Source organism: Anolis sagrei, chromosome 2 (assembly GCF_037176765.1).
Source record: "Anolis sagrei isolate rAnoSag1 chromosome 2, rAnoSag1.mat, whole genome shotgun sequence".
In the NCBI taxonomy this organism is placed as follows: Eukaryota; Metazoa; Chordata; class Lepidosauria; order Squamata; family Dactyloidae; genus Anolis; species Anolis sagrei.
Window position 1 is genome coordinate 9,753,964 of NC_090022.1, and position 23,322 is coordinate 9,777,285.

At 42.6% G+C, this 23,322-nt stretch overlaps 2 protein-coding genes across 2 annotated transcripts in view; one reads left to right on the plus strand and one right to left on the minus strand.

The window, feature by feature from the left end:
• The window catches only part of LOC132765774 (zinc finger protein 850-like), a 1,095,673-nt gene that overhangs the window by 174,644 nt on the left and 897,707 nt on the right, over nt 1-23,322 (minus strand). The window lies entirely within an intron of this gene.
• Nucleotides 7,271-21,378, plus strand: LOC132766146 (zinc finger protein 84-like). The gene is made up of 2 exons (XM_060760517.2): nt 7,271-7,375; nt 17,102-21,378. Exon 2 carries the CDS (start codon nt 17,270-17,272, stop codon nt 18,737-18,739), a length of 1,470 nt encoding a protein of 489 aa, XP_060616500.2. The 5' UTR covers nt 7,271-7,375; nt 17,102-17,269; the 3' UTR covers nt 18,740-21,378.

Below are 23,322 nucleotides of genomic sequence, written 5' to 3' on the forward strand. Positions count from 1 at the left end.
AGCCGCTCCTCATAGGGCTTGTTCTCCAGACCCTTGATCATTTTAGTCGCCCTCTGGACACATTCCAGCTTGTCAATATCTCTCTTCAATTGTGGTGCCCAGAATTGGACACAGTATTCCAGATGTGGTCTAACCAAAGCAGAATAGAGGGGTAGCATTACTTCCTTAGATCTAGACACTATGCTCCTCTTGATGCAGGCCAAAATCCCATTGGCTTTTTTTGCTGCCACATCACATTGTTGGCTCATGTTTAACTTGTTGTCCACGAGGACTCCAAGATCTTTTTCACACGTACTGCTCTCGAGCCAGGCGTCCCCCATTCTGTATCTTTCTTTCCTTCTTTCCTTCCTTCCTTTCTTCTTTACTTCCTTCTCTGCCTTCCTTTATTTCTTTCCTTCCTTCCCTCCCTCCCTCCCTCCCTCCTTCCTTCCTTCCTTCCCTCCCTCCTTTCCCTCTTTCTCTCCCTCCTTTTCTCCTTCCTTCCTTCCTTCCTTCCTTCCTTCCTCCCTCCCTCCCTCCCTCCCTCCCTCCCTCCCTCCCTTCCTTCCTTCCTTCCGTCCTTCTTTCCCTCCCCTTTTCTGTGTATATGTGTTGCGTGTGTGTATATGTGTTCTGTGTGTGTATATGCATATATGTGTGTGTATATATATATATATATTTGTGTAAATGTGTGTATATATGTGTGTTTATGTATATATGTGGTTTTGAGCATGCGTTGTAATGTATTTTTGTTTTTTGCCTTTTTAGGTTTCTTCTGCTCTGTCTTTCAGTGTTTTTATGAGTGATGGTCACTCATTGGCCTGATAGGTGTATTGTGTCCAATTTTGGTCTCAATTTGTCCAGTGGTTTTTGAGTTATGTTAATCCCACAAACAAACATTACATTTTATTTATAAATAATAATAATAATAATAATAATAATAATAATAATAAGAAGAAGAAGAAGAAGAAGAAGAAGAAGTGCAAAGACTCTGGGACAAGCCAGTCAAGGTGGTCCCAGTGGTGATCGACACACTCGGTGCAGTGCCTAAAGACCTTGGCCTGCACTTAAACACAATTGGCGCTGACAAAATTACCACCTGCCAGCTGCAAAAGGCCACCCTACTGGGATCTGCATGCATTATTCGCCAATACATCACACAGTCCTAGACACTTGGGAAGTGTCCGACGTGTGAGGCAATACAGCAGCCAGCAGAGTGTTTGCTGTAGACTCATCTTGTTGTGTTTCAAATAATAATAATAATAAACATATACACCGCCTCTCTCAGCCCGACTTGAGGCAGTTTACAATCTGTAATCAATGTCAACAACAACATAAAATATAATTTAAAACATAAACATATAATAAAGACCATATAAAAGCAGTAAAAGCAATAAAAGCCATAAAACACAAATCTTCAGCGTCTCATTACTAAAATCATCTTCCCGTCGCATCATCCAATCATTCCATAGATCTAGATTAGTCTGGTACACTGCATTTGCAAATGCTTGCTCAAAAAGCCAGATTTTAACTCTTTCCCAAAATGTTAGGAGGGAGTGGGCCGATCTGATATCTCTAGGGAGGGCATTCCATAGCCAAGGGGCCACCGCTGAGAAAGCCCTGTCTCTCATCCCCGCCAATCGCATCTGCGAAGAAGGCGGGACCGAGAGCAGGGCTGCCCCTGACTATCTATTAGGCTTGGACGGTTTCGTTCGTTAATTTCGTAATTCGTTATTAATTTGTATTTAAATTAGCTTACGATCCAATATTGAGCCATTCAGGAATAGTGTGAGGAGTAAATTAGATTCGAAACAATTTTTTTCATTTTATTTCGTAATTGTTCTGTAATTATTTCGTAATTATTCTGTAATTATTTCGTAATTATTTTGTAATTATTTTCGCATGTCTAGTGCAAGTTTTATAGTTGTTGTTTGTTTTATCACACCAACAGTCAACAACAGAGGGAGAGGGAAGCTTCAGAAGTTCCCCCTGTCTCATTTGGAGGTTTTTTTAGCATATTGCGCAATCGGATCCGCCATTAACAAATCGATTCGTAATTATACGAAATTTCGTATATTTCGAAATTTTTAAAAGGAAAATTTCGGAATTATTAAAAAAAACGAAACGCAAGGGCCCCCTAAAAACAAAACGAGTTTAGAACCAAATATTTCCGTGGTTACCCAAGCCTACTATCTATATATTACTATACTATACTGTACTATATCATTACATTGTAATATTATTAGTAATAATTACATGTAATATAAAACATTTGGGAATGTGGCAAATGTTTTGTCTCCATTTTGCACCCTGTGAGCCACACAATCGAGAAATGCTTCCAGTGCCAGATGAGCAAATTTTTTTTTTGTATTGTGACTATTTGTTGTTGTTGGCATCTAATGGATGCCAGTTGTAAGCCGCCCTGAGTCTCCCCTCGTGGGTTGAGAAGGACGGGATATAAATCTTTGAAATAAATACATAAATAAATAGGGATGTAGCACTTCCCTCTCAAGTAGCTCTTCTAATGGAATCATTTAGTACTTAGCACAGTGTTTCTCAACCTTCCTAATGCCACGACCCCTTAATACAGTTCCTCATGTTGTGGTGACCCACAACCATATTTTCGTTGCTACTTCATAATTGTAATGTTGCTACTGTTATGAACCATAACCATGGACTAAATTTGGCACAAATACCCGAATGCTGGTGGGGTTAGGGTGGGATTGATTTTGTCATTTGGAAGTTGTGTGTCCTGAGTTGCCCTTCAAAAACAGCTTTAATACAAGGTTGAAAGTACAAGAAAAATGCTTTACTTCAGCAGACACAAAGGATAAGCAAATGCAATTGAAAAGTGCAAAAGAAAGCAAGAAAGTCTTAATCCAGACACAAATTAAAGTCTCTTACAAAATCCCAAAAGAAACAGCAGTCTTCCATCAGACAATGGGCAATGAACTAAGTCTTTAGCAGCAGACACAAAGCAGATTCCATTGGAGTGAAAACATTAGTATCAGGGTCGTTGTTACCAGCGAAAGCTGACTGCTCCTGGGATTTATAGCCCTGGGATTCAGGGATTTATAGCCCTGAATTCCCCATGCAGGAGGTGCTAGGGCGTCTCCCAATTAGCTCAGCATTTTTAGCAGCTATTCTAACTGAACGCCGTCTGTGCTTTGTCTCTTTTTGTCTCTCTAAAAATGTGGGCACTTTCAAAACCTCATTGCCTGATTCTTCTGCCTCCAATTCCCGAGCATTTCCCAGCTCCTTTTCCTCCTCAGAAGATAAGGAATCCCTAACATTGTGGTTCCTGGGATTTATAGTTAACCTACAATCAAAAAGCATTGTAAACTCTACCAATGATGGAATTGAACCAAACTTGGCACACAGAACTCCCATACCCAACAGAAAATACTGGAAAGGTTTGGTGAGCATTGACCTTGAGTTTGGAGTTGTAGTTCGCCTACAACCAGAGAGCACTGTGGACTCAAACGATGATAGACATGGACCAAACTTGGCACAAATACTTAATATGCCTAAATGTGAACACTGGTGGAGTTTGCGGAAAATAGACCTTGACATTTGGGAGTTGTAGTTTCTGGGATTTATAGTTCATCTACAATCAAAGAATATTCTGAACTCTGCTAGTGATGGAATTGAACCAAACTTGGCACACAGAACTCCCATGACAAACAGAAAATGCTGGAATGGTTTGATGGATATTGACCTTGAGTTTGGAAGTTGTAGTTCGCCTACATCCAGAGAGCACTGTGGACTCAAACCTACGAACCCACCTCCAAGACATCATCCTCGGGAACGCCTAAGTTAGTAAATATAGCTGACTACTCTGGCTGAATCAGTCTGCAGTGCCTTTCGTGCCCCTTGAAATCTGGGCAAAGCTTCTACATTTGGTGGTCCTTATGTAGGCTTGTCCACAGCTGCATGGTTTATGGTAGACTCCTGCAGTGGTTAGAGTCAGACTACACATAGAAGCCTCAGTGATTGACATTTGCGACTTACTTATTTAGGCGATCCCTCGTTGTCCGACTAGGATTATCATCCAAGATCGGTGTACTGGTGGTGGGTCCGTGGGTGACTGTGGAACCCTATTCTTGACCTGCATGTTCTCGTGCAGTGAGGGCATTGGTTTCCAGGTGGAAGGCAGTCCCGGTTGGGGTTGGCTTGACGCGCCTTCCTCTTGGCATGTTTCTCTCTTTCGCCCTCCATTTGTGACTCTTCAAATTCTGCAGCACTGCTGGTCACAGCTGACCTCCAGCTGGAGCGCTCAAGGACCAGGGCTTCCCAGTTCTCAGTGTCTATGCCAGAGTTTTTAAGGTTTGCTTTGAGCCCATCTTTGACTTTCTTTTCCAGCCCAACAACATTCCATTTTCTGTTCTTGAGTTCAGAGTACAGCAACTGCTTTGGGAGACGGTGGTCGGGCATCCAAATAACGTGGCCAGTCCAGCAGAGTTGATGGCGGAGGACCATCGCTTCAGTGCTGGTGGTCTTTGCTTCTTCCAGCATGCTGATATTTGTCCGCTTGTCTTCCCAAGAGATTTGCAGGATTTTCCGGAGGCACCACTGATGGAATCGTTCCAGGAGTTGCATGTAACGTCTGTAGATAGTCCATGTTTTGCAGGTGTATAGCAGGGCCGGGAGGACAATAGCTTTGTAAACAAGCACCTTGGTCTCCCTCCCTCAAACACTCTGCTTCAGGTTGTTGTAGGTTTTTTCGGGCTATATGGCCATGGTCTACAGGCATTCTCTCCTGACGTTTCGCCTGCATCTATGGCAAGCATCCTCAGAGGTAGTGAGGTCTGTTGGAACTAGGAAAAAGGGTTTATATATCTGTGGAATGACCAAGGTGGGACAAAGGACTTTTGTCTGCTGGAGCTAGGTGTGAATGTTTCAACTGACCATTTTGATTAGCATTCGATGGCCTGGCAGTGCCTGGGGGAATCTTTTGTTGAGAGGTGATTAGATGTCCTTGTTTGTTTCCTCTCTGTTGTTGTGCTGTTGTAATTTTAGAGTGTTTTAATACTGGTGGCCAGATTTTGTTCATTTTCATGATTTCCTCCTTTCTGTTGTAATTGTCCACATGCTTGTGGATTTCAATGGCTTCTCTATGTAGCCTGACATGGTGGTTGTGAGAGTGGTCCAGCATTTCTGTGTTCTCAAATAATATGCTGTGTCCAGGTTGGTTCATCAGGTGCTCTGCTATGGCTGACTTCTCTGGTTGAAGTAGTCTACAGTACCTATCATGTTCCTCGATTCATGTTTGGACGCTTCGACAATACTCTCTGCTTCATTTAGGACGTTAAGATCGTCTGGGGAGGCCCTGCTCTCGGTCCCGCCAGCTTCACAAGCATGCCTGGCGGGGACAAGAGACAGGGCCTTCTCAGTAGTGGCCCCTCAGCTGTGGAACGCCCTCCCTACAGACATCAGATCGGCTCCCTCTTTATTGGCATTCAGAAGAGTGTGAAGACCTGGCTTTTCGAACAGGCTTTCAACTAAGCAGTGCAATTGATTGATTATTGGAATGGAATAATGGACAATGAGTTCGGATGCTGATTCTGTTGATGAGACGTGATGGATTGTTATAGTGCTGTACTGTTGTATTGATATTTTGGTGTTAATTAATTGATACTACTGTTTTACTTGATTAATGATTTTGTATTGTGTTGTTGAAACTGGTTGTTAACCGCTCTGAGTCGCCTGAGGGCTGAGAAGACAAATGAAGCAAATAAAATAAATAAATAAATAAATAAATAAGGAAAAAAACACTGCACTCGCAGAGCTCAGGCGGTGTTGTATTTCAGTGTCAATGTTGACTATTGTGGTGAGGTGGCTGCCAAGGGAGCAAAAATGATCAACATTTTCTAATGTCACACCATTAAGCTGTATTCCTGGCATTGGAGAGGGATTGGCTGGTGACTGCTGGAAGAGCATTTTTGGTTTTCATACAAGCCTCAGAGATTGACTTTGCAGCTGCAAGGCTCCTCAATGCCAATCAAACCTCTCTTTCCTCCACTGGAGAAATTACACTGCTTAGCTGGTATTGCACCACCTGACATCCGCCGGGAAGTAGCAGCCAATAGTGAAAGGACCAAGGCAGAGACATCTCCAGCTCATCCCCTGTTTGGGTATCAGCCAGCACGTCAATGACTTAAATCAAGAAATAGTTTTCTTAGATCTACAGAGACACTCGCTGGAACACCTCAGCAAGCGAGAGTTCAAATTCTCTCCTGACGTTTCGCCTGCATCTATGGCAAGCATCCTCAGAGGTAGTGAGCATAGATGCGGGCAAAACATCAGAAGAGAATGCCTCTAGAACAGTGGTTCTCAACCTGGGGTCCCCAGATGTTTTTGGCCTTCAACTCCCAGAAATCCTAACAGCTGGTAAACTGGCTGGGATTTCTGGGAGTTGTAGGCCAAAAACATCTGGGGACCCCAGGTTGAGAACCACTGCTCTAAAACATGGCCATATAGTCCGAAAAACCTACAACAACCCAGTGATTCCGACCATGAAAGCCTTCGACAATTAGATTCCCATCTGCACCCAGCACGCCAATGTCTTAAATCAAGAAACAGTTTTCTAAGATCTACAGAGACACTCGCTGCAACACCTCAGCAAATGAGAGTCCAAAAGTGGCAGGCTCAAACCCAGCACCTCAATCCGTGGGTGATACCAGATGAGAGACTCCCCCCTGGGCACACAGAAGACTGGGCGACTTGGAAGGCGCTGAACAGACTGCGCTCTGGCACCACGAGATGCAGAGCCAACCTTCAGAAATGGGGCCACAAAGTGGAATCCACGACATGCGAGTGTGGAGAAGAGCAAACCCCTGACCACCTGCTGCAATGCACCCTGAGCCCTGCCACATGCACAATGGAGGACCTTCTTGCAGCAACACCAGAGGCACTCCAAGTGGACAGATACTGGTCAAAGGACATTTAATAGAGTGCCAAGTCTGCAAACTTTGTGTTGTTGTTTTTTAAAATCTGTTTGTCTGTTTTGTTCTGTTAGAAATGTAATACAATGTTCTGGTTGCGGATGACACGATAAATAAATTGAAGCCTCAGAGATTGACTTTGCAGCTGCAAGGCTTCTCAATGCCAATCAAGCCTCTCTTTCCTCCAAGACCCAAAACTTAGAGCGGAACTCTATTGCCCTCGTCCAGGTTTCCGGAGGAAAACATTTGGGAACGCACCGCGTGGAGCCTGGCGCGGCTTCAGTCACGTGCTGAGGAGCAAAGGCCTTCTAGCCAATCATGAGAGCGGCGTCAGTGGGGTCTCCTTGAAAGGAGCCCCCTGGAAACACCAACCCGGAAGTAGCGCCTGGGAAGAGACTGTTCCTGTTGGAGGCCAAAGGGACACGAGGACGGGGCTCTCCTTCGTGACTCTGGTGAGGCTGATGTTCAGTTGTGGCCTTCCAAGCATTGACACAGTGTTTGTGTGTGCTCTTTTGTGGTCTTGGCTGTGCTATTTGCTGTCTACCATTTGGGTCTACAGGAGTGTTTCCCATCCTTCCTAATGCTGGGACCCCTTGAGACAGTTCCTCATGTTGTGGGGACCCCCCCCCCCCAACCACAAATTCATTTTGCTCCTGTTAGGAATCCTAATGTCAATATCTGATATGTCAGATGTCTTTTTCACTGGGCCAAATTTGGCACAAACACCCGAGACTCCCAAATTTGAATACTGGTGGGGTTGGCAGGGGAATTGGTTTTGTCATTTGGGAGTTTTAGTTCGTGGTGCCAGAGCGCAGTCTATTCAGCGCCTTCCAAGTCGCCGAGTCCTCATGTGTGCCCAGGGGGGAGTTTCTCATTTGGTATCAGCCATTGGTTGAGGTTCTGGATTTAAGCCTGCCACTTTTGGACTCCCGCTTGCTGAGGTGTTCCAGCGAGTGTCTCTGTAGATCTTAGAAAACTATGTCTGGATTTAAGTCGTTGGCGTGCTGGCTGATACCCAAACAGGGGATGAGCTGGAGATGTCTCTGCCTTGGTCCTTTCACTATTCGCTGCTACTTCCCGGCGGATGTCAGGTGGTGTGATACCGGCTAAGCAGTGTAATTTCTCCAGTGGTGTAGGGCGCAGACACTGTTTTAGTGTGGTGAGATGTGTTCCACACTGGGCATGCATAATCAGCAGCAGAGTAGCAAAGCGCAAGGGCAGATGTCTTCACTGTATCTGCTTGTGATCCACAGGTTGTGCCAGTCAGCTTTCCTTTGATATTGTGGTCGCTTGCTTGTGGTCGCTTCTGTGGTGAGAATCTGTGGTGAACCCAGGTGGAAATTGGGGAAAATAGACCTTGACATTTGAGAGTTATAGTTGCTGGGACTTATAGTTCACCTACAATCAAAGAGCATTCTGAACCCCTACTATTGAGAGAATTGGGCCTAATTTCCAACACAGAACCCCCACGACCAACAGAAAATACTGGAAGGGTTTGCTGGGCATTGACCTTGAGTTTCGGAATTATAGTTCACCTGCATCCAGAGAGCACTGTGGACTCAAACAATGATGGATCTGGACCAAACTTGGCACGAATACTCAGTATGCTCAAATATGAACCCTGGTGGAGATTGTGGAAAATAGGCCTTGATATTTGAGAGTTATAGTTGCTGGGATTTATAGTTCATTTACAATCAAAGAGCATTCTGAACTCCACCAAAGATGGAATTGGACTAAATGTGGCACACAGAACTCCTACTACCAATAGAAAATACTGGAAGGGTTTGCTGGACATTGACCTTGAGTTTCGGAGTTATAGTTCACCTACATCCAGAGAGCACTGTGGACTCAAACATTGATAAATCTGGACCAAACTTGGCACAAATACTCAATATTCCCAGATGTTAACCCTGGGAGAAATTTGGGGAAAATAGACCTTGACATTTGAGAGTTGTAGTTGCTGGGATTTATAGTTACACCTACAATCCAAGAGCATTCCGAACTCCACCAAAGATGGAATTGAAAAGCCAAAAAACAAAAAATACATTACAACGCATGCTTAAAGCCACATACGCAAACACACATATAGACACATACACACAAATATATACACACTCAAAATACATCTACACAGACCAGGCCACAGCAAAGTGTGGCAGGGGACAGCTAGTATATATATAGAATGCGCTATTCGTTTTTAGTGACATCATAACTCAAAAACCGCTGGACGAATTGCCACCAAATTTGTCCACAAGACACATACTAACCCAAGGAGAGACCATCACTCATAAAAATTGATTTTGGCATTTGAGAATTGTAGTTGTTGGGATTTATAGTTCACCTACAATCCAAGAGCATTCTGAACTCCACCAAAGATGGAATTGAACTAAATGTGGCACACAGAACTCCTACTACCAATAGAAAATACTGGAAGGGTTTGGTGGGCATTGACCTTGAGTTTTGGTGTTGTAGTTCACCTACATCCAGAGAGCACTGTGGACTCAAACAATGATAAATCTGGACCAAATTTGGCGTGAATGCTCAGTATGCCCAAATGTGAACCCTGGTGGAGATTGGGGAAAATAGACCTTGACATTTGAGAGTTATAGTTGCTGGGACTTATAGTTCACCTACAATCAGAGAGCATTCCGAACTCCACCAAAGATGGAATTGAAAAGTCAAAAAACACATTACAATGCATGCTTAAAACCACGTACGCAAACACACATATAGACACATACACACAAATGCACCGGGATTGTGGCGCAGCTGGCTGAGTGTCAGCTGCATTAACGATCACTCTGACCAAAAGGTCATGAGTTCGAAGCCAGCCCGGGCTGGAGTGGGTGTCCAGCCATTGTGTAGCCCATTGTCGACCTTTGCAACCCGAAAGACAGTTGCATCTGTCAAGTAGGAAAATAAGGTACCACCTTGTGTGGGAGGCTAAATTTAACTAATTTATGAGGCCATAAAGAAAGAAGACTCCGGGGAATGTGGAATGCGGAAGAACTTCATCGGTGTCGTTGATGGACGATGAAAAGCAGCAGCTCCCCTGGCGGCCAGAAAAAAGTTAAATAGCCTTGGTGTGTTAAATGTTGTTTGTCAAACTGGCATTGAATGTTTGCCATATATGTGTTTACTGTAATCCGCCCTGAGTCCCCTGCGGGGTGAGAAGGGCGGAATATAAGAACTGTAAAAAATAAATATAAATACATACACACTCAAAATACATCTACACAGACTGGGCTACAGCAATGTGTGGCAGCTAGTATATATATAAAATGCTCTATTCGTTTTTAGTGACATCATAACTCAAAAACCGCTGGACAAATTGCCACCAAATTTGTCCACAAGACACCTACTAACCCAAGGAGAGACCATCACTCATAAAAATTGATTTTGGCATTTGAGAATTGTAGTTGTTGGGATTTATAGTTCACCTACAATCAAAGAGCATTCTGAACTCAACCAACGATGGAATTGAACCAAACTTAGCACACAGAACTTCATTGACCAACAGAAAACACTAGAAGGGTTTGGTAGGGATTGACCTTAAGTTTTGGAGTTGTAGTTCACCTACATCCAGAGAGCACTGTGAACTCAAACAATGATGGATGTGAACCAAACTTGGCACAAATACTCCATATGCCCAAATATGAACACAGATGGAGTTTGGGGGAAATATACCTTGACATTTGGGAGTTGTAGTTACTTTTATTTATAGTTCACCTACAACCAAAGACCATTCTGAACCCCATGAATGATAGAATTGGGGCAAATTTCCCAACAAGTGACCATCACTCATAAAAACACTGAAAAATACAGCAAAAGAGACTTGCCGCCCTTCTCACACCGAAGGGAACTCAGAACACACACACACAATATATATAATATTATTAGCATAGCACAATATCAGTATTATATATTACTATATTGTACGACACCATTATATTGTAATATTCTGAGTAATATTACATGTAATATAAAATCTATATAAATAAAAACGTAATGTTCGTTTGTGGGATTAACAGAACTCAAAAACCACTGGACGAATTGACACTAAATTTGGACACAAGACACCTAACAGTCCTTCGCTCAAAAACATTTATTTTGTCATTTGGGAGTTGTAGTTGCTGGGATTTATAGTTCACCTACAATCAAAGAGCATTCTGAACCACACCAACAACAGAACTGGGGCAAGCCCCCATGACCAACAGAAAATACTTAAGGCCATCCAGTCCAACTCCCTTCATCAGGGCAAGAAAACGTAATCAAAACCCTCCTGACAAAGAGCCATCCAGCCATAGATGTAGATATATATGATTCACACACACACCATATATAGTATCATAGATTTGAAAGGGACCCCTAAAGAAGGACAATAATATGTTCCAAAGTAGGCAAACCAGACAATCTCCACATCAGCACTGACAAAGAAACAACAACAAATATCCACAAGCAGAAAGACATTACATATATTAGAAACCAACACTTTCTTGTTACTTCATTTTCGAGATCACCAGACTGGGCCACAGCAATGTGTGGCAGGGGATGGCTACTATAACATAAAATACGTGCTTTCAGGGTTTTTAAACTCAAGCTTTTAGGACAGTGTAATTAGGCATATAGTTCACCTACAATCAAAGAGCATTCTGAACTCCACCAAAGATGGAATTGAACCAAACTTGGCACACAGTTCTCCCATGACCAACAGAATACTGGAAGGGTTTGATGGGCACGGACCTTGAGTTTTGGAGTTGTAGTTCACCTACATCCAGAGAGCACTGTGGACTCAAACAATGATGGATCTGGACCAATCCTGGCACAAATACTCAATATTCCCAAATGTTAACCCTGGTGGAGATTGGGGAAAATAGGCCTTGACATTTGAGAGTTGTAGTTACTGGGATTTATAGTTCACCTACAATCAAAGAGCATTCTGAACCCCCACCAATGGGAGAATTGGGCCAAATTTCCCACACAGAACCCCCATGGCCAACAAAAAAATACTGTGTTTTCTTTTTTTATTGCTTATCTTAATATTAAAAGGCAAAACGAAAGAAAAAGGGGGTGGGGTGTATAATGAAATTGTGGGAACAATTGATTCAAGAACAGTAGGAAAAACTCAAGAGGAGACATGATAGCCATGTATAAATACGCAAGAGGAAGCCACAGGGAGGAGGGAGCAAACTTGTTTTCTGCTTCCCTGGAGACTACGACGCGAAACAATGGCTTCAAACTACAAAAAAGGAGATTCCATCTGAACATGAGGAAGAACTTCCTGACTGTGAGAGCCGTTCAGCAGTGGAACTCTCTGCCCCGGAGTGTGGTGGAGGCTCCTTCTTTGGAAGCTTTTAAGCAGAGGCTGGATGGCCATCTCTCAGGGGTGATTTGAATGCAATATTCCTGCTTCTTGGCAGAATGGGTTGGACTGGATGGCCCACGAGGTCTCTTCCAACTCTTTGATTCTATGTTTCAAGTGAGTATAGAGGAAAAAGAGATAAAGAAGAAGAAAGGGGGAGGGCAGAATTTTAAAAATAAGAATAAAAGTGTTGACTTCCAATTTTCTTCCTTTCGTTATTACTATCATAGTTATTCCTCTGTATATCTCAGCAAAGTTCCTGTTGTTAAATCTTTTCCTTTATCAGTTTGAAACCTTACAATTCAAGACTTTTCTTAGTGAAAATACTGTGGGGATGGGGGAGAGAGGGGGTCTCTGCAGGCTCATACGAATACATTTGTTTGTTTGTTTACGACATTTATATGCCGCCCTTCTCACCCAGAAGGGGACTCAGAGCTGCTTACAAGTAATATGTAAATACAATATATTATATTATTACCATAACACAACATTAGTATTATCTATGTCAATAAAAATGCAATGTTTGTTTGTGGGATTAACATAACTCAAACACCATTAGACGAATTGACATCAAGTTTGGACACAAGACACCGGTCAGGCCAGTGAGTGACCATCACTCATAAAAACACTGAAAAACACAGCAGAAGAGACTTAAAAAGCCAAAAAACAAAAATACATTTCAACGCATGTGCAAAACCCCATACATACACACACATACACACACATATTTATTTATTTACAGTTCTTATATTCCGCCCTTCTCATCCCGCAGGGGACTCAGGGCGGATTACAGTCAACACATATATGGCAAACATTCAATGCCAGTTTTGACAAACACCGTTTAACACACAAATACACCGAGGCTATTTAACTTTTTTCTGGCCGCCAGGGGAGCTGCTGCTTTTCATCGTCCATCAGCGATACCGATGAAGTTCTTCCGCATTCCACATTCCCCGGCGTCTTTTTTCTTTATGGCCTCATAAATTAGTTAAATTTAGCCTCCCACAAGGTGGTACCTTATTTTCCTACTTGACAGATGCAACTGTCTTTCAGGTTGCAAAGGTCGACAACGGGCTACACAATGGCTGTACACCCACTCCAGCCCGGGCTGGCTTCGAACTCATGACCTTTTGGTCAGAGTGATCTTAATGCAGCTGACACTCAGCCAGCTGCGCCACAATCCCGGTGCATACACACACACACACATGCAAACACACATATACACAAATATATACACACAAATACATACACAAAACACATGTACACAGACTGGGCCGCAGCAACGCGTGGCAGGGGATGGCTAGTATATTACTATATTGTACTATACCATTATACATGGAAGCATGGCAGACCCCCACCCCACACCCAAAAAACCAGTCTTTTCCCACAGTGATGAGGGGATTGTCTTCTCTGGGATTTTGCGTGACATTTCCTTCTTAGAGCTTGACTTGAACATTTCTGGAAGTATTTATTTATCGTATCAGGAGCGAACCAAACAGTTGTACTGTATTAAAAAAAAACACCCAGTTTGAAAACTTGGCATAGTATTAAACTGTTAAATGTCCTTTGACACTGGCCACTTGGAGTGTCTCTGGTGTTGCTGCAAGAAGGTCCTCCATTGTGCATGTGGCAGGGCTCAGGGTGCATTGCAGCAGGTGGTCAGTGGTTGGCTCTTCTCCACACTCGCATGTCGTGGACTCCACTTTGTGGCCCCATTTCTGAAGGTTGGTTCTGCATCTCGTGGTGCCAGAGCGCAGCCTGTTCAACACCTTCCAAGTCGTCCAGTCTTCTGTGTGCCCAGGGGGGAGTCTCTCATTAGGTATCAACCATTGGTTGAGGTTCTGGGTTTGAGCCTGCCACTTTTGGACTCTCGCATGCTGAGGTGTTGCAGCAAGTGTCTCTGTAGATCTTAGAAAACTATTTCTTGATTTAAGACATTGGCGTGCTGGGTGCAGATGGGAATCTAATTGTCGAAGGCTTTCATGGCCGGAATCACTGGGTTGTTGTAGGTTTTTTCGGACTATATGGCCATGTTCTAGAGCAGTGGTTCTCATCCTGGAGTCCCCAGATGTTTTTGGCCTAAAACTCCCAGAAATCCCAGCCAGTTTACCAGCTGTTAGGATTTCTGGAAGTTCAAGGCCAAAAACATCTGGGGACCCCATGTTGAGAACCACTGCTCTAGAGGCATTCTCTCCTGACGTTTCGCCCGCATCTATGCTCACTACCTCTGAGGATGCTTGCCATAGATGCAGGCAAAACGTCAGGAGAGAATGCCTCTAGAACATGGCCATATAGCCCAAAAAAACCTACAACAACCCCGGAATGTAATTTTTCAACTCTTCCAAGTGTTGACCTCCATCATAGAATCCTAGAGTTGGAAGGGACCTCCTGGGCCATCCAGTCCAACCCCCTGCCAAGAAACAGGAAAATCGCATTCAAAGCACCCCGACAGATGGCCATCCAGCCATCTGTCGAAAAATCAGTTGATTGTTTTTGAGAAGGTCCAACTTAGCAGAATTGATAACACTTTTGGCCACAAAAGGGCCAATATATTTGGGAATCCATTTTATATTAAATGTACTGTTTTTAAATCTATATAAATAAAAATTTAATGTTTGTTTGTGGGATTAACAAAACTCAAAAACCACTGGATGGATTGACACCAAATTTGGACCCAAGACACCTAACAACCCATGCAAAAAATGGATTTTGTCATTTGGGGGTTGTAGTTGCTGGGGTTTATAGTTCACCTACAATCAAAGAGCACCCTGAGCCCCACCAACAATGGAATTGAACCAAACTTGGCACACAGTTCTCCCATGTCCAACAGAAAATACTGGAAGGGTTTGGTGGGCAGTGTCCTTTGGTTTTGGAGTTGTAGTTCACCTACATCCAGAGATCACTGTGGACACAAACAATGATGGATTTGGACCAAACTCTACATGAATACTCAATATGCCCAAACGTGAACCCTGGTGGAGTTTGGGAGAAATAGAATCTTAACATTTGGGAGTTGTAGTTGCTGGGATTTATAGTTCACCTACAATCACAGAGCATTCTGAACCTCATCAACGAGGGAATTGAGCCAAACCTCCCACACAGAACCCCCATGTGTTTTAATTTAATTTTAAATTTAACTCTAATTTTATAATTTTGGAATTGTATGTGTTTTAAGGCATTGAATAATTGCCTAAATCTAAGCCGCCTCGAGTCCCCTTCAGGGTAGAGGAAGGCAGGCTATAAATAGGGTAAATCTATATAAATAAAAATGTAATGTTCGTTTGTGGGATTAACGTAACTAAAAAAACACAGGACTCCCATAACCAACAGAAAACACTAGAAAGGTTTGGGTGGGCATTGACCTTGAGTTTGGGAGTTGTAGTTCACCTCCATCCAGAGAGCACTGTGGGCTGAAACAATGATGGATCTGGACCAAACTTGGCACAAATATTCCATATGGCCAAATAGGCACACAGATGGAGTTTGGGGGAAACGGACCTTGACATTTCCTGCAGTCTTTCCGTTTTTAATTTTTCCCCATCCTTGTTGCTTTTCTCTGAATGTGGTGCAATTTGTCAATGTCCTTTCTAAAATGGGGTGAAATAAGCAGAACCAGCCAGACATCATGTCTCCCGCCCCAACTCCAGATGTTGTTGGTCTTTCTGTGTGGGTGGGTTGATGAAAGTTGTAGTGCAGAAACATCTGGAGGGCAGCAGAATTCCATTTCTAGGCCAAGTGCCCCCCCCCCCCCAATCCTGTACTTGTGCATAGCTAGTCTCTTTCTGTGGCCTACGTGTAGAATTTAGCATTTACCTTTGCATTTGTTCTGCCTGAAGCTACCTACCTTTGTGATATAGAATCATAGAATCAAAGAGTTGGAAGAGACCTCCTGGGCCATCCAGTCCAACCCCCTGCCAAGAAGCAGGAATATTGCATTCAAATCACCCCTGACAGATGGCCATCCAGCCTCTGCTTAAAAGCTTCCAATGAAGGAGCCTCCACCACACTCCGGGGCAGAGAGTTCCACTGCTGAACGGCTCTCACAGTCAGGAAGTTCTTCCTAATGTTCAGATGGAATCTCCTCTCTTGTAGTTTGAAGCCATTGTTCCATTGCGTCCTAGTCTCCAAGAAAGCAGAAAACAAGCTTGCTCCCTCCTCCCTGTGGCTTCCTCTCACATATTTGTACATGGCTATCATATCTCCTCTCAGCCTTCTCTTCTTCAGGCTAAACATGCCCAGTTCCCTAAGCCGCTCCTCATAGGGCTTGTTCTCCAGACCCTTGATCATTTTAGTCGCCCTCCTCTGGACACATTCCAGCTTGTCAATATCAATATCTCTATATAGGTTGTGTTAGAATGCAATCTGTCAAGGAAATTTTGCGGCCTACTGTGCTGTCAATATCTCCAGGTGCCTTGCTTTAGAAACATAGGGCAGGGATCATGCAGCAGAGATAAAGAACAGCGAGAACTTTTTTTCCTGCCTTGGGAGAATTCCACACATGATAGAAAATGCTTTTGCAATCATATTTCCATTTTGTGCTGACCATTTTTAAAAGTCTTTTCCTTTCCAAATGTTGGATTAAACTGTTAACACATTGCATTACATAAAATCTCACGCACAGAATCTTGGGCTGTCATCCCCTTTGTATCTGAGCAGGGATTGTTCTTCAATGGGCAAGGGGGTTATTCCCAGTTGGGCCACTCTTTCTCCTCTCTTCCTCTAGGTTTGCTACAGCACTAGATAATTGTTCTTCATATCCAATAAGATTTTCTGTTCTCAACTCCTAATGGGATTTTCCTCTTCATTCCTCTACCAGGTAACCTCTGAACAAACTTTGTGAAGAACACCTTCTGAGAGCTTTGCCTTACGGATGACCTAGGTCTGAAATGAGGCACTGACACGAACACAAAAGGAAATATTGTGCTGTTGAAGAGTTTATATCGGTGAACTTCTTTAATAATATTTGAATCATAAATCTAAAAGAATGGAAAATAAGATCCACCCTGATTCCACATCACACACAGGAGAGAAGCGACATAAGTGCATGGACTGTGGGAAAGGTTTCAGTGAGAGAGGTTCTCTTACTAAACATCAACAAACGCACACAGGAGAGAAGCCACATAAATGTATGGAATGTGGAAAGAGCTTCAGTCGAAAGGGAATTCTGCGTTTACATCAAAGGACCCACACAGGGGAGAAGCCATATCAATGCATAGAATGTGGAAATAGCTTCTCTCAGAGTGGACATCTGCGCTCCCATCAAAGGACACACACAGGGGAGAAGCCACACAAATGCATGGAATGTGATAAGTGCTTCAGTTCGATTGAAAGTCTGCGTTGCCATCAAAGGACCCATACAGGAGAGAAGTCACACAAATGCATGGAATGTGGAAAGAGCTTCAGTCAGATTGGAAATCTGCGTACCCATCAAAGGATCCACACAGGGGAGAAGTCACACAAATGCATGGAATGTGGAAAGAACTTCAGTCGGAGTGATAGTCTATATTACCATCAAAGGACCCACACAGGGGAGAAGCCACATAAATGCATAGAATGTGGAAAGAGCTTCCGTGTGAGTGGAGATCTGCGTACCCATCAAAGGACCCACACAGGAGAGAAGCCACATAAATGCATAGAATGTGGAAAGAGCTTCAGTCGGATGGGACACCTGCGTTCCCATCAAAGGACCCACACAGGGAAGAAGCCATATCAATGCATAGAATGCGGAAAGAGCTTCTCTCAGAGTGGAATTCTGCGTCTCCATCAAAGGACCCATACAGGAGAAAAGCTACATAAATGCATGGAATGTGGAAAGAGCTTCTCTCAGAGTGGAGATCTACATTCCCATCAAAGGACCCACACAGGGGAGAAGCCACATAAATGCATAGAATGTGGAAAGAGCTTCAGTCAAATTGGATATCTGCATTCACATCAAAGGACCCACACAGGGGAGAAACCATACCAATGCATAGAATGTGGAAAGAGCTTCTCTCAGAGTAGACTTCTGCGTTCCCATCAAAAGACCCACACAGGGGATAAGCCACACAAATGCATGGAATGTGGAAAGTGCTTCAGTCAAATTGGAAATCTGCGTTGCCATCAAAGGACCCACACAGGGGAGAAGCCACACAAATGCATAGAATGTGGAAAGAGATTCTCTGAGAGTGGGCATCTACGTTCCCATCAAAGGACCCACACAGGGGAGAAGCCACACAAATGCATAGAATGTGGAAAGAGCTTCGGTCGAATTGGAATTCTGCGTGTACATCAAAGGATCCACACAGGGGAGAAGCCATATAAATGCATGGAATGTGGAAAGAGCTTCTCTCAGAGTGGAGATCTACGTTCCCATCAAAGGACCCACACAGGGGAGAAGCCACACAAATGCATAGAATGTGGAAAGAGCTTCAGTCGAATTGGAATTCTGCGTTTACATCAAAGGATCCACACATGAGATAAGCCATATAAATGCACAGGGTATGGAGAGAGCTTCTCTAAGAGTGGAAACTATATATTGAAAGACTCCAAAATTAAGGAAAAGATCAGGGTAGGAATACAAAACTTTTTCAAAGCTAGTCTAAAAGGGGATACTGCCAAAAAGGTTGTCTGGGATGCAGGAAAAGTGTTTATAAGAAGCTGACTGATTTAGCAAACTGCTATTTGATTCAAAGAAAAAAACCCAAAATACAGCTAGATATCCTAACTAAGATTAGAGATAGAGTAAAAGAATTAGGGAATAATAAATTAGATTTTTTTTCAAAAGTACAGAAAGAGCTGACCAAATTACAACAGCAATATGAGAAATGAGTTGAAAGAAAAGTATGCTTAACAGACATACATCTTTTGAAAATCCAAATAAACCAGGAAAATTGCTAGCATGGTATTTGAAAGAGCGTAGGAAGAAGAGGCTAATAATAAAGATAAGGAATAAAGGAGAAATAATTTCTGATGTATGGTGAATTCAAAAAACATGTGAAGATTATTATAGAAATGTATAAAAATAACCCAGGTAGGTAGAAGGAAGATGGATCAATATCTAGATCAGTGGTTCTCAACCTGAGGTCCCCAGATGTTTTTGGCCTTCAACTCCCAGAAATCCTAACAGCTGGTCAATTGTAGGCAAAAAACATCTGGGCATCCCAGGTTGAGAACCAGTGATCTAGATGAAATTAGTCTTTTAAACTTTTGGATGAAATGAAAGGAGAACTGAACAGAAAAATTATGCAGAAGCTTTGTAAGGCTATTGAGAAAGTCAAAATAAATAAACCCCAGGTTGGTTTTCTGCCTTGTATTATAAGCTAAACAAAGAAGAACTGGGCCTGTTATTGCTTTCAGTTATGAATCACGTACTTGAAAAAGGGGAGATTCTTGAGTATAGTGGTAGAAGCCACTATAGTCCTCATACCTAAACAAGGTAGAGACATAAAATAAGAATTTTAGACCAATTCAATTAGTCTAAATCTTAGCAAAAATACTACATGGAGATCAAGTAGGCTTTCTTCCTGGCAGACAGTTCAGAATGTATGGTTGAACATATTAGGTATTGGTAATAGAGAGGTCATGTTATTATTCCTAGATACGGAGAAAGCTTTTGACAATGTCTGCTGGGAATTAATGGCAAAAGTATTGGCTCACTATGGGATTAGTCATCATTTTAAGAGAGGTATTGATGCTATCAATTCACGACAAAGCTAAATTAAGGATAAATGGTCCATTCTGTCATTTATTCTTTCCTTCCTTCCTTCCTCCTTTCCTTCCTTCCTTCCTTTCTCTCTTTTTCTGTCCTTTTTTCCTTCCTTCCTTCCTTCCTTCCTTCCTTCCTTCCTTCCTTCCTTCTTCCCTACTTTCAGTCTGCTACCGAGCACAATTCAAAGTGCTGGCTTTAGCCTATAAAGCCCTAAATGGTTCCAGGCCAGATTACCTGTCCAAACGTATCTCTCAATGAACCATCTGGGAGGCGAAGATCATCCGGAAAGGTCCCACCTCCTCCGTAGGCACGACTGGTGGGAATGAGAGACAGGGCCTTCTCAGTGGTGACCCCTCGTCTATGGAATAGCCTCCCCAATGAAATTAGATCAGTGCCCTCCCTCTTGGCCTTCAGAAAAAAACAAAACAAAAACATGACTGTGGAACCAAGCATTTAGGTGATAAGCTGGACAAGAAATGAGCACGGATTATGTACAATTGTTATTTGATACTGGAATGGCCTGGACCATGCTTCCGGATTGTGTGATTTTAATGTTTATACTGATGTGTTTTTAATCCCATGATTTAATGTTTTAACGTAGTTTTATGATTTAATTGATAGTTTTAGGTTACTGTTATTTTTAATGTTAGGTTTTCATATTTTGTAAAGCATTGAATTTTGTCGTGAATATGTTGGAAACTGCTTTGAGTCCCTCCGGGGTGAGAAAAGCAGTGTATACATGAAGTATAAACCTTATCGAGGGGAATGCTGGAGGTGCAAGGTACAGAAAGATCTCTTCTTTTTTTTCATGTTTGTAGGTTAGTACAAAATTCTTGGGAAAAGGTGGTTAAAGAAAGAAACAGAATGATTACTACATAGTTTATGAAAAACCCAGTAATGTGTCTTTTAGGATTATTTAGAGAGAGAATCAGTAAAGGAAATTTAGAAATTTGCCAATATAGCTTTATTGCAGCAAGATTAACAACATCGAAATTTTGGAAGAGGAAAAAAAAGTTACTTATAAAGGACTGGAGAGAAAAACTATTAGAATATAGTCAAATGACCAAGCTAACAAATGCTATTCGGGGAGGAAACAATGAAGGATTTGCTAAAAATGAAGGATATTTGGACAGGAAGACAAATGTAGACTTTAGCCACAAGAGGAATTTATATTATTATTATTATTATACAAACAGATATAAGGATAAGTTTTAATAAGTATTGGATCCACATTGAGCCGTGTCAGAAGTCATAGGTGGTGGGTTCACAGGTGCGGGGAAGGAGGGGAAGGGCTTGTTAAGATGTTATAATTGTACAGTTTCTGTTGGTTAATGGACTGTTTGTATTTGATTTTTGTTTGTCTATTATATACAATAAAATTAAAATTTTAATCTTAAAAAAGAAAAGGATTGGAAACTTCAATTACCTTGAGGGGAGGTGCGGAAATGGAGACTAATGCATTTTGTTGCTTGCTCAGAGGGGAAGGTGCCCTCTTGCAAACCCTGAGTAATGGGCTAGAAACCTATCTGTGGCCCAAAGAGGTTCAGCCTATTTCAATTTCAGCCCTTCACTACCCTCAGGTCGTGCAGGCCTGGTTGATCTAATCAAGATGGGCTTTGCCAGGGATGCAATTATAAGATCTTGAGAATGAGAGAGAGAGAAAGGACAGAGTCTTAATGGGACACCAGTTAATGTTCTTAGAGGGAATAACAACAACATTGATAATAATCATGATGGTGATGATGCTCTGGTCCATTAGAGCTGACTTAATAATGCATGTAATTACACACATTGGTGAAGAAGTTAACAAATATAAACACTCCTCTTATCACGGTCACAGTTCTTATCACAGTTTACAATTTCAGTTCTCATTAGCAGGTTTTAATTACAGTTCATGAGTTCTTCACCACCTTAGTGTAGTTTTTATAGGCCTCATCTTAGAATGTAATGCTACCCCTCTATTCTGCTCTGGTTAGACCACACCTGGAATATTGTGTCCAATTCTGGGCACCACAATTCAAGAGAGATATTGACAAGCTGGAATGTGTCCAGAGGAGGGCGACTCAAATGATCAAGGGACTGGAGAACAAGCCCTATGAGGAGCGGCTTAAGGAGCTGGGCATGTTTAGCCTGAAGAAGAGAAGGCTGAGAGGAGATATGATAGCCATGTATAAATATGTGAGAGGAAGCCACAGGGAGGAGGGAGCAAGCTTGTTTTCTGCTTCCTTGGAGACTAGGACGCGGAACAATGGCTTCAAACTACAAGAGAGAAGATTCCATCTGAACATGAGGAAGAACTTCCTGACTGTGAGAGCCGTTCAGCAGTGGAACTCTCTGCCCCGGAGTGTGGTGGAGGCTCCTTCTTTGGAAGCTTTTAAACAGGCTGGATGGCCATGTGTCAGGGGTGATTTGAATGCAATATTCCTGCTTCTTGGCAGAATGGGGTTGGACTGGATGGCCCATGAGGTCTCTTCCCACTCTTTGATTCTATGATTCTATGATAATGGCATCTCCAAAATTATTAGCTCTCATTCATTCATTCCTTTCATTCAGTTCATTCATATTACATGTATCAAATCCACATTGAACAAATCTGCACATCATTTTTTTGTGAGACTACCATGGCCAATGAGTTGTTGTAGGTTTTTTCGGGATATATGGCCATGTTCTAGAGACATGTTCTCCTGACGTTTCGCCTGCATCTATGGCAAGCACCTCAGAGGTTGTGAGGCTTTCACAGTATTCAACTTTATTTCTCTCACAGGAGAAAATGCCTCTAGAACAGGGGTCCTCAAACTAAGGCCCGAGGGCCAGATACGTCCTTCCAAGATCATTTACCCAGCCCTCGCTCAGGGTTAACCTAAATCTGAAATGACTTGAAAGCACACAACAACAACAACAACAATCCTATCTCATCAGCCAAAAGCAGCCCCATACTTCCCATACTACTAATAAATTTATAGTTGTTAAAATTGCTCTTCATTTTAATTATTGTATTTTTAAGTGTTTTTGCACTACAAATAAGATATGTGCAGTGTGCATAGGAATTCATTCATGTTTTTTTTCAAATTATAATCCGGCCCTCCAACAGTTTGAGGGACTGTGACCTGGCCCTCTGTTTAAAAAGTTTGAGGACCCCTGCTCTAGAACATGGCCATATAGCCTGAAAAAACCTACAACATATTGTCTAAGACTTTCATGGCTGGAATCACTGGGTTGTTGTAGGTTTTTTCGGGCTATATGGCCATGGTAAACCTACAACAACCCAGTGATTCCGGCCATGAAAGCCTTTGAAAATACCTTGGCCAAGTCAGGCGTCTCAAAGTATGGGTACACCTGACGCACAAGTT